This window comes from Sinohyriopsis cumingii, chromosome 11 (genome assembly GCF_028554795.1).
Source record: "Sinohyriopsis cumingii isolate HCF-2022 chromosome 11, ASM2855479v2, whole genome shotgun sequence".
NCBI lineage: Eukaryota > Metazoa > Mollusca > Bivalvia > Unionida > Unionidae > Sinohyriopsis > Sinohyriopsis cumingii.
Window position 1 is genome coordinate 32807247 of NC_142971.1, and position 12480 is coordinate 32819726.

The 12480-nt window shown below is 35.0% G+C and overlaps 1 protein-coding gene across 1 annotated transcript in view; it reads left to right on the forward strand.

Moving 5' to 3' along the window:
* The window catches only part of LOC149787874 (reelin-like), a 198977-nt gene that overhangs the window by 98683 nt on the left and 87814 nt on the right, over nt 1–12480 (forward strand). The window contains exons 29-32 of the mRNA XM_089974111.1: nt 1347–1591; nt 4464–4652; nt 6727–6997; nt 11169–11309. Coding sequence (XP_089830237.1) covers nt 1347–1591; nt 4464–4652; nt 6727–6997; nt 11169–11309 — 846 coding nt within the window. The remainder of the gene's footprint in view (nt 1–1346; nt 1592–4463; nt 4653–6726; nt 6998–11168; nt 11310–12480) is intronic.

Consider the following 12480-nt stretch of genomic DNA (forward strand, 5'->3'; position numbering starts at 1 on the left):
TACACCTGTCAAACTTCAGAAATACATAATATCTGTAGAGTGCTCCCTTAACAGCTCAGGATGAAGGATAATTTTTCCAAGGCTGAACTGAAACCTTGTATCTGTAGTGGATCTCATACAGATTAAGATTCTTTGCTGTCTAACATCACCTAGGAATAGCCACATAAAAATGATGCTGTATTTATGCATAATGTACACTGTGAGTAGATGGATTGATTAAAGTTAAAGAACAACAGCAAAATAAAAACTTATATTTTTGTTATGTAATAATTGTTTAGAGTAGACAAAAACACATCATCAGTACGGTTATTTGATCTGGGTGCTTACATCACATCATCAGTACAGTTATTTGATCAGGGTATTTTCTTCACATCATCAATACAATTAAATGATCAGGGTATTTTCATCACATCATCAATACATTTACTTGATCAAGGTATTTTCATCACATCATCAATACAGTTACTTGATCTGGGTGCTTGCATCACATAATCAGTACAGTTTCTTGATCTGGGTGCTTGCATCACATCATCAGTACAGTTAGTTAATCTGTGTGCTTGCATCATAGCAACAGTAGTTACTTGATCTGGGTGCTTGCATCACATCATCAGTGTAGTTACTTGATCTGGGTGCTTGCATCACATCATCAGTACAGTTACTTGATCTGGGTGCTTGCATCACATCATCAGTACAGTTAGTTGATCTGTGTGCTTGCATCATAGCAACAGTAGTTACTTGATCTGTGTGCTTGCATCATATCAACAGTAGTTACTTGATCTGGGTGCTTGCATCACATAATCAATACAGTTACTTGATCTGGGTGCTTGCATCACATCATCAGTACAGTTAGTTGATCTGTGTGCTTGCATCATAGCATCAGTAGTTACTTGATCTGGGTGCTTGCATCACATCATCAGTTTAGTTACTTGATCTGGGTGCTTGCATCACATCATCAGTACAGTTACTTGATCAGGGTGCTTGCATCACATCAGTAAAGTTACTTGATCTGGGTGTTTGCATCATATCATCAGTACATTTATTTTATTTGATCTGGGTGCTTGCATCACATCATCAGTGTAGTTACTTAATCTGGGTGCTTGCATTACATCAGTGTAGTTACTTTATCTGAGTGCTTGCATCACATCATCAATACAGTTATTTGATCTGGATGCTTGCATCACATCTTGTTTGATAGCAGAAGGACATAAGATCATGTGCTCAACCATTCAGATCTTGTGAAATCCAATTGTCCTCCTAGTTCAAGTGAATGTTCTGATACCATGTAGGTATGATATTACTAAACATACTATACAAGGATTAAGTGTATTTCTTTTCTCCTTGTTTAGAATGCTGCAGTTTGTAGTCAAGATTGGTAGTAAAATCAACCAAAGGGGTTGCAGTCATCCAGAGTCAAGAAATGAAGGAATTATTGTAGATTTCTCCACAGATAATGAGGTCACATGGGAAGTTCTTAAAATGGTGGAGCCACACCTATACAATGGAACCACTGAAGTAGTGTTCACAGAGTTACCACCTAAGGCCAAGACCATGAATACCATATTTCGCTGGTGGCAACCACTAGGATATGGAGGTTGGTTTCATACCATATTTCTTGGAATATTGAACCATATTTTAAGATAAGCCCATACCCCAACCCCATACCCAAAAAAATGCACTAGCAATCATGGAAGTCTTGAAAAATAGGTCTATCCTACATTTGGTCCATTTTTATGTGCTTGTCTGTCCTATTAAAATATATTTTATTTTGTTTTATTGTTTTTAAGTAAAATATAAGTCATTATTAATTCTCTTTAGATTTCATCCTTATTATTAAATCTACCTTTTCTTTGTACTTGCTATTGACTTTGTCCTTCTTGCTGTCTAGTCCTCTAAATGGTACTATTTGTCAGGGCCATATCCAGAGAAATAATCCCTCACTAGTCCTCTAAAATGTCCAGTTAATAAGTGTTATGTTCAGGAATAATCCCACAAAGTCATATCTCTCAGAACCATGTACAGAAATAATTCCACACTAGTCTTCTACAAGTCCCTATCTATTGGGGCAACGTCCAGAAATAGTCTCACACTAGTTATATTATTCTTCAAGGAATATGTTAGTAATTTTAACGTAATGTCATATGAGTCACAACCATTGATATGTAAGCTTTCTGAAGTCAAATAATTTGCATATTTCAAGTAGACATTCATTGGACATACACCCATCTGCACCAGCTGTCATTCATTGGTTTATTTATTTGAAATCATGAAAGGCTGTAAGTCAATTTTTGTGTCCCTGACAACAATTGTTCTTTTCTTAATGACACTTGGTATGCCAAACTTGACAGACTCAGAGGATATCAGTGGCCTTAGTGATTCAACACCTTGATAATTGTATTGTGTGTGTATGTATGTATGTATGTATGTATGGATGGATGGATGCATGGATGGATGGATGGATAATAAACGTACATCTTGATAGAAGTCCTTGGTCCCAGCTTGAACAAATCCTTTGTTTTCTAATCATTCATGTAGACAAGCTGCCAGTTCCGACCCATACTTTGTTCAACAATTAGTTGATATTGCCACCAGGTTTTAATTTTCCCACCTAATCATTTATGTCGGCAAGCGGCCAAGATCCGACCTGTCCTTTATTCAACAATTATTGATCTTGCCGCCAGGCTTTAATGTCGTGGTCAGATAAAAAAAAACATGCTTTTATTTGGTCCTTGATAAAATAAATTAAATTTTATTGTAATTTTATGCATTGATTATGCTATAGATAATAATCTCAATTACATGTATATGTATTTGTCATTAAAATCTTTTACTGCTACATGTATTTGTATTTTGAGAGAATTCATAACTTATCTCCAGGACGTATTTTAAATGTATACCACTTGAGCTGACATTGTTACAATATTGTATTGTAAGAATCATTTTCTTTTAATATCTCATTAGCATGTGTCAATGTATACAATATTATACCTTCATTCATCATATCAGCCACATATCTATTGTTCGCTTTTATGTACTTTTCATGATTACTTCTGTAACTAAAAACATGTACTGTTTAAACCAACTTGTTGACAGGTTTTCATGTCCCTGTGAATAGCCCCATCCCCTTGGTAGCCTCAGTAAGATGGGAACATACTGACCAAAATCAATGCCAATTTAAGTACATGTACTTGAAGCATGTAAATAACAACTATGCAACCATGTGCTAATGCTGACATTGAATATCGTAGTGAATGTTTTTCATATCAGGATGTGACCGATGCAATATTTTATTGTGGATTTTATTACACAAAGGTAACCAAAATGTAATTTGTCATTATACAAGTGTATTTCACACTGGTTTTGTATTCATGTATTCAAAATTTCCATTTGTTTTCTCAAAGTGTAAATGCTACTCACTGATGATAGATCACCCCTTACTGACAAATTTAACTTGTATCTTTTTTCAGACCCCCCCCCCAACATGTATCTCAACATCCACCTATGTTGACAATATTTCCTCGGGCCCGAGGATGTCGACATAAATGGGTAGGACTGTATAAAAATTTAGTGTTGAATGCTTTATTTTTCATCTGATTTGCATGAGATTCTCATTATCTTTTAAAGTGGTAAATATTTCAAGTGAGACAAAAATAAATTTTTAAGAAAATCCTTTGTCAATGATTATTTTGTTTATGCAATTTGTCATATATTTTGGAGTGAAATTCTGTATGTCAGTGAATTAAGAAACCAAAGCCACACAGTTAATAAATGTGCACTTGAATTAATTTAAATATTAATTGTTCAAAAATGTAAAGCTAATATAGTTTAACTAAAGTCTATTCAGTCCTGACTGTTGAATGCTTTCCCCCTTAAATGTTATCCAAAAGATTCCATATAAAATTATTGATTGCAATGGACTTTCACAATGGTGGACGGGTACTAAACTGGGTCAAGAAAAGAGGCTGATGAGTCTGTCATAACAAGAACAGGGAAGTATATGAGTTTTTTTCCAATAATGCATTATGACATCACAGCAGGTGACATTCAATTCACTGCACTGGATCACAACTTTAGGTTGACATCATCCAAAACTGTCCACATACTTTTGACATTGATTTTGTTGCATATTTATCTCAGAACATGTATATAATGATCTTCCAAGGGATATGGATATATGAGGATTAAAAGAAATGGAGTAATTGCCAGCTAAAGGTATTTGTAACCAAATTTTTAACAAATACACCCATTACTGAAACATTACTGAATGCCTACATGATCTTTGTGAAATGTACTTTAGCAAGTATGCAGCATCATTGAAAAACTAAATCTCTGGTTGCATGAATACATTTTATTTAGACTTACCTCTGGTAAATTATTCCAGCTTTGTTTTGTCATAGGAAAATGATAATGATACAAAATGAGGTCAGAATAAATTGAAAAAACTGGATTGTTTTTCTTTCTTTCAGGCATGCCAAGGGCTGAGTGGGGCCTGGATAGTGTAATAATTGGGGTGAATGACACCAATCTAGATGGATTCCAGGATGATTTTAGTGGTTTCATGCCGGACATGTTTACATGGTTCCAGACAGAGAGTGCTGTGCCAAGAATAACATGTAACTCAAAGGGCAATGCTCTGGAATTCAGTCGTAATGGAGGTACTAAAGTTACATGCTTACATGATCACATGACTCTATCATGTCAAATGTTTTATAGTTTTCCTCAGTCATACAGTACTCCCTCACCATAAGGTACTGCAGTATAACATGATTCATTATCTAAAGCAGGTGTGGTCATGGATCCCAATTCTTTTTAGTAATACCATATATAATGTACCCTAGTATAAGGCAGCCTTGCCTGTTACATGATAATCTTGTATGTCTCCCTTGAACAGTGTTTTAGTGAGGGATCACTGTATAATGTACCCCAGTATAAGGCAGCCTTACCCGTTACATGATAATCTTGTATGTCTCCCTTGAACGGTGTTTTAGTGAGGGATGATAATCTTGTCTGTCTCCCTTGAACAGTGTTTTAGTGAGGGATCACTGTATAATGTACCCCAGTATAAGGCAACTTCACCTATTACACAGTACATTTTTATGGCTGACCCAAACATTGTTTTAGTGAGGGATCACTGGATAATGTACCCCTGTATAAGGCAGCCTTGCCTATTACATGATACACATGTATGTCTCCTTTGAACAGTGTTTTAGTAAGGAATCTCTGTATAATCTTTCCCAGTATAAGGCAACCTCACCTATAACATGATACACAACTTGTATATCTCCTTTTGAACAGTGTTTTAGTGAGGGGTCACTGTATAATGTGCCCCATTATATTTCAACCTCAGCTATTACAGTGTATTTTTATGGTTAAACTATAGTGAGGGATCACTTTATATTGTACCCCAATGTAAAGCAACCTTACTTATTACATGGTACAATTTTATGGCTAACTGAAAGATCATAATAGTGAGGGATCACTGTATATTGTACCCCAGTATAAGATAACCTCACCCTTTACAAAGTACAGTTTTATGGCTCCCTTGAACAGTGTTATAGTGAGGGATCACTGTTTAATGTGCCCCAATACAAAGCAACCTCACTTATGACTTGTCATTGGAAACACATCATCAGAAAGCTTAGCACCATAAATTGCACAATTTTATTTGATGTCTTGAGTTTCATTTTGCTCTTGTTGTATTTTGTATGAGATTATCTTTGCTTTTATGATACAAAACTCATCTAATGAAGTTATATTTTACTTTTATGGTACAAAACTCATCTAATGAAGTTATATTTTACTTTTATGATACAAAACTCATCTAATGAAGTTATATTTTACTTTTATGATACAAAACTCATCTAATGAAGTTATATTTTACTTTTATGATACAAAACTCATCTAATGAAGTTATATTTTACTTTTAACAAATAAATGTTATGTATAATTACTTTTTACAGTTGCCAAGTTTATCACTTGCACAGAGTGGAGAAAATTATGTTGTAAACAATACTGTAGTTTTGAATAAGGAAATTGAATGTGTTTCTGACCTTTACAGGAGCTGCATTCATAATGGACATTATCACATATTAACACCATGACAATATAGTTTGTTCCACATGGGGAAATAAAAACAAATTTCAACTGCTGACATTATTATGTAACTTAAGTGTTGTAGAAATGTATGACTTGCTACTTAATCTCATTTAAATGACTTCCAATCTTCTTTTTCTGCAACTGGCATGACTGAATTATTATTTTTATTGTGCATTAGAATTGTCATTTTTTCCTAGAAACAAAACTCCTAATTTTCAGTGCTTCAGATGCATAATCGTTGCAATGCAGTAGATTTGTCAACTGATATCTCAGGACTTGGTTATGTCAACAATTTTTTTACATCCCCAACATAATCGAGATAACTGGCCTTAACTGTATAGTCACACACCTCATTATAATGTGGTAGTCAGGGCCACAATATGGAATAGTGTAACATATCGAGCAGTAGTATGGCAGGAACTATCAAACTATGTTAAATAGGTGTGTTATGGAAAGGAAATAAAGATATCATACAGCCAGCCTCAGTTTGATACTTTCTATTGTACTTGAAAGGATAAAGATTACAGAAACACAAGCCATATGTTTTAAAACAAATTAAATTGGTTTTATGCTGGAAGTTAAAAGAATATACAGAGTAAAAATAGAAGATGATCAATAACTACTTTCTTCCAGGTCAGAGATATGCAGAGACATGGGATTATCATGTGACACCCTCCACCTTCCTCCAGTTTGACATTGCCATGGGCTGTGATTCTCTGTATGGTACCCTGTATAGTGTCATGCTGGAGTACTCTGTTGATATGGGGAAAACATGGCATCCTGTGGTGTCTGAGTGTAAGCCACCAAATTTTGAGTGCAGTGGTTACCATCTCAGCAGCATGTACATGTCAGACCAGTATCGGAACTGGACCAGAATCTCGGTCTACCTCCCTCCTGGAGCTGTGTAAGTTTAGTTCCATCCAGACTGTCATTTTAATTCATTTAGATCTTTTATTCTGTCCTAGATCTGTAAAGACTGTAAATGTAATATCTTTAAATAATAAATGCACCCACCCACCATGATGATGACTGCTAATGTTTGTGACAGCATTTTTTGTTTATCTGTCCTTGACTAATGCACTGTCAAGTGCCCTACTGTTAGCTCCCTTCTTTTTAAGTAAGGCTTAAGTTGCATTACAGCATGTCGTTCAGTCCTAATTTGGTGCTTCTGCATTTAATTTCAATTTCAGTTTTAACAAATAATGTCTTTTTCTGCATTATCTTAAATTGTGGTTTTAATTTAAGCAGATACTAAATTCACTTTTAATCACTATCTCTTAAAATGCTTTGCTTGCTCATGTTTCATGTTATGTGTTTTGTCCAGTTGTATCTACCGGTATGTATTATGCTGTGTGTATATATGTTGTGTGTATGTATGTTGTGTGTATGTATTATGCTGTGTGTATGTATGTTGTGTGTATGTATTATGCTGTGTGTATGTATGTTGTGTGTATATATTATGCTGTGTGTATGTATGTTGTGTGTATGTATTATGCTGTGTGTATGTATGCTGTGTGTATGTATGCTATGTGTATGTATGTTGTGTGTATGTATTATGCTGTGTGTATGTATGTTGTGTGTATGTATTATGCTGTGTGTATGTATGTTGTGTGTATGTATTATGCTGTGTGTATGTATGTTGTGTGTATGTATTATGCTGTGTGTATGTATGTTGTGTGTATTATGCTGTGTGTATGTATGTTGTGTGTATGTATTATGCTGTGTGTATGTATGTTGTGTGTATATATTATGCTGTGTGTATGTATGTTGTGTGTATGTATTATGCTGTGTGTATGTATGTTGTGTGTATGTATGCTGTGTGTATGTATGCTGTGTGCATGTATGTTGTGTGTATGTATTATGCTGTGTGTATGTATGTTGTGTGTATATATTATGCTGTGTGTATGTATGTTGTGTGTATTATGCTGTGTGTATGTATGTTGTGTGTATGTATTATGCTGTGTGTATGTATGTTGTGTGTATATATTATGCTGTGTGTATGTATGTTGTGTGTATGTATTATGCTGTGTGTATGTATGCTGTGTGTATGTATGTTGTGTGTATGTATTATGCTGTGTGTATGTATGTTGTGTGTATATATTATGCTGTGTGTATGTATGTTGTGTGTATGTATTATGCTGTGTGTATGTGTGCTGTGTGTATGTATGTTGTGTGTATGTATGCTGTGTGTATGTATGTTGTGTGTATGTATGTTGTGTGTATGTATTATGCTGTGTGTATGTATGTTGTGTGTATGTATGTTGTGTGTATGTATTATGCTGTGTGTATGTGTGTTGTGTGTATGTATGTTGTGTGTATGTATTATGCTGTGTGTATGTATGTTGTGTGTATGTATGTTGTGTGTATGTATGCTGTGTGTATGTATGTTGTGTGTATGTATGTTGTGTGTATGTATTATGCTGTGTGTATGTGTGTTGTGTGTATGTATGTTGTGTGTATGTATTATGCTGTGTGTATGTATGTTGTGTGTATGTATGTTGTGTGTATGTATGCTGTGTGTATGTATGTTGTGTGTATGTATGTTGTGTGTATGTATTATGCTGTGTGTATGTGTGTTGTGTGTATGTATGTTGTGTGTATGTATTATGCTGTGTGTATGTATGTTGTGTGTATGTATTATGCTGTGTGTATGTATGTTGTGTGTATATATCTCTTGCAAACCATGGTTGTTGTAATGACTCATCTGTTTTATATAAATGTTGATTAAAAGCTCATTAGAGCTTATGTTCAATTGTTGTTTTAAATAATGCCAACATTAAACTTTTGCTATTTTAGAAAAAAGTAAAACTTACATTATCAGGCCAGGGTCATTTTGGCATGTTGCAATTATGTTTGTGACATCAGCTGTACTCAAAATATTGGAAACTATATGCCATTTATTACCGCTTTTTCTATTCCTTTTTTTAATGGCAGTCCTTTTGAAGATACTTTCTAAATGATGTATTTTATTTCATAATTAATAATATAAATTAACATTCATGCACAGATTTTTTGTCTAATTATTCACCAAATATTTTTTGAGGAAAGACTTTAGAATATTTACACTTCATATTTAGATTCAGCCTTCCCAACATCCAAACTTAGCAAACTGTGTAGAATCAGTGTTCTGGCTCAGTTTAATAGCAGAACTCGTCCTGGTTTAATGGCAAAACCTGGCTACAGTGTTCTTGTCCTGGTTTAATGGCAAAACCTGGCTACACTGTTCTTGTCCTGGTTTAATGGCAAAACCTGGGTACAGTGTTCTTGTCCTGGTTTAATGGCAAAACCTGACTACAGTGTTCTTGTCCTGGTTTAATGGCAAAACCTGGCTACAGTGTTCTTGTCCTGGTTTAATGGCAAAACCTGGCTACACTGTTCTTGTCCTGGTTTAATGGCAAAACCTGGCTACAGTGTTCTTGTCCTGGTTTAATGGCAAAACCTGGCTACAGTGTTCTTGTCCTGGTTTAATGGCAAAACCTGGCTACAGTGTTCTTGTCCTGGTTTAATGGCAAAACCTGACTACAGTGTTCTTGTCCTGGTTTAATGGCAAAACCTGGCTACAGTGTTCTTGTCCTACTTTAATGGCAAAACCTGGCTACAGTATTCTTGTCCTGGTTTAATGACAGTTCTCTGCTTCATTGTTTTTGTCCTTTAATTAATGGCAAAACCTTGCTAGTGTTCTTGCCCAAGTTTAATCATTAAACATTGCTCTTGCCTTATTGGTGGTCAGAATTGGTTCTAGTTTAATGGCAGAACATGCCTACAATATCCTTATCCCAATTATTTTCAGAATTTGGCTAGTGTTCTTTTTGTTCCATTTTAATGGTGGATCTTGATTAGGTTCAGTGAAACTTCATTAATTTGAAATACTGCTGGTCAGCATATTTGGAGGAAGCCGTAGTAGGTCAGTAGCTTAAGCTTAATTTAGCAACCAACCAACCAACCAAACAGTCAGACTGAGATTCATTTGTATTTTTTAGCTTTACTGTGGTTGCATGAAAGAGATTACAATACATTAGAACTTACCAAGTCTTTGAAATGATATATATTTGAGCTATGAAAGCTTTCCTTTTTATTCTACATATCCCTTGAAGGAACGAAACAGTTTCTGTCGTAAATTATTAATTTTTCATCTAACAGTATGATATTATGTTTTTCTGTATAGACATGTCACAAGATTTTTGTAAATAAATTGTTCAGTGTATGTATTGGTATCATATATTAAGTGTGTAAGGATACCCTGTTTTGAACCGAAGAATGATAGAAATCAAAACAATATTCATATATGAAATAATGAGTACACTTGTCACAAAATGGCACATCATTCAGGATATTTCTTTGTGTATTAGTTTTGCCCGTCACCCCTGCCAGGGTATAGGCTGCCCACAAAAGATCGCCAGAGGCTTCTGTCCTGTGCCATCCCCTTGAGCTGACTCCAGGTGTGACCAGTCTTAGTGATGTCCACCTCGAGGTCACGTTGCCAGTTGTTTCTTGGTTGGCCCCTTCTCCGCTTACCTTGAGGGTTCCACCTCAACACCTGTCTGGTAATATTAGTAGGCAGCTTAAGTAGGGTGTGTCCTATCCAACCCCACCTTCTCTTCTTGATCTTATCCTCTACCAGAAGCTGGGAGGTTCTCTGCCATCATAAGTCTTCCAGATGAAGACCCTTCCTCCCTCAGGCTTTCAGTTTCTGGTTTTTCTTCTGTTGGCGTTTTTGTAGCAAGTTGGGTTTTACAGGGTCGGGTTGCTAGCCTCAAGCCCAACCCTCCTCCTTTTACATCTGGGCTTGGGACCGGCAGTGGCAGAGTTTCTTTGTCTATAGCTTAGTAAAATAAAATATTTCTGCTTGAATCCATTTTCTTTAAAAGTTCGCAGATTTAGAGCAGTTGATTCTCCAGTGTACTTTATCATCTGTGTTAACTGTTCGTTGTCTTACCTGCATTACCAGATAGCAAATTTTCTGGCAGCAAAATGGGCCTGAGTTAAAGTTGTGTCAAGTCATATTACATTTATTATAGATATATTGTGATGTTTGCATTCTGTGGAACTCCTGTTTACTCTGTGTATAATTGCAGCTCTCCAGCAACACGATTTAGATGGCACCAGCAAGGATCTTCTCCCAGTGGAAATGTGTGGGCTCTGGATAATGTATATTTAGGAGATGGCTGTCCTTGGCTCTGCTCTGGGCATGGTTATTGTAAAAATGGTCGATGTGTGTGAGTATACTGTGTGAATAATAAGATTAATTGAGAATATATAAATGAATATGCCAAGTTTTATAAAAAAAAGTTGTATTTGTGTATTTTAAAGAAACAAACTATATACAAAGGCATAAAAAATGTTTTTATGCACTTCAATAATGCAAAATAATTTAATTACATGCATTTTGTACAAAGCTGTTATTGTATTATGATGTATTTTATCAATATAATCTACACTATTGGGACAAGCTCTAAATGTTTCATGCCTGTTTGAAATGATAGTACTTTGATCTATGTGAGAACACTCACTGAAACAGAGCCATATAATCGAATGCATCCTAATTAGTCTTGGTCACTGTCATTTTATACTTTCAAATAGTCATGAAATAACTTCTAGTTGATTAAGATTCGGTTCAGAATTGTAAGCTAGTGTTTTGTGGTGTTCACAAGATACCCCATTACAATTTTTAAAAATACTTTCCGTTCCAGACCAGGAATTACATACCCAAATCTATAAATTCATATATTGCAGTCAGAATGTGCATTCAACACAGGTGCAAATGAGACTTTATTCTGCATTTTCCAGGAAATAGTGTAAATTATTTAATTTCACAGTCCACACCTCAGTGCACGAGTTTATAAAGTGAGCCACATGTCCAGAATCTTTTAAAGTTAATACTCCTAATACTCATTTTTGTGACTACATATGTGTATAGGTTATGTTTTTGTTTTGTCATGGAAAAGAAAGGATGCCAAATTTGGATGACAAGTGACATTGTAACAAGCACTTTTCCAGGATGTAAAAGGCATATTAATGGCATATTAATGGCATATTAATGCATACAAGAGAAGGATCTAGATTATTGACCACTATGCTTGATTAGACACTATTATTTGCAACAATTGTGTCTATAACAAAATTAATTTTGCAAATAAAATAGCTGGGAAAAGTGATTATTTTCATTAGTATGTGAATAATCCAGACAGAGGGAAAGGTAATTATTGTTTAATGTCTGGATATTAAAGTCAATAATGATAATATTAAGGCCTTTATTAGTGGTAAAAAGTATGCTGATTTTGTATTTTAAAAAATCACTGCCATTTCTAAAAAATTGAAATGGCTTCTCAAAAGTCACTTAAACAAATTAGACCAAATTGAATAGAATGCATTGATCCACATCCTGAT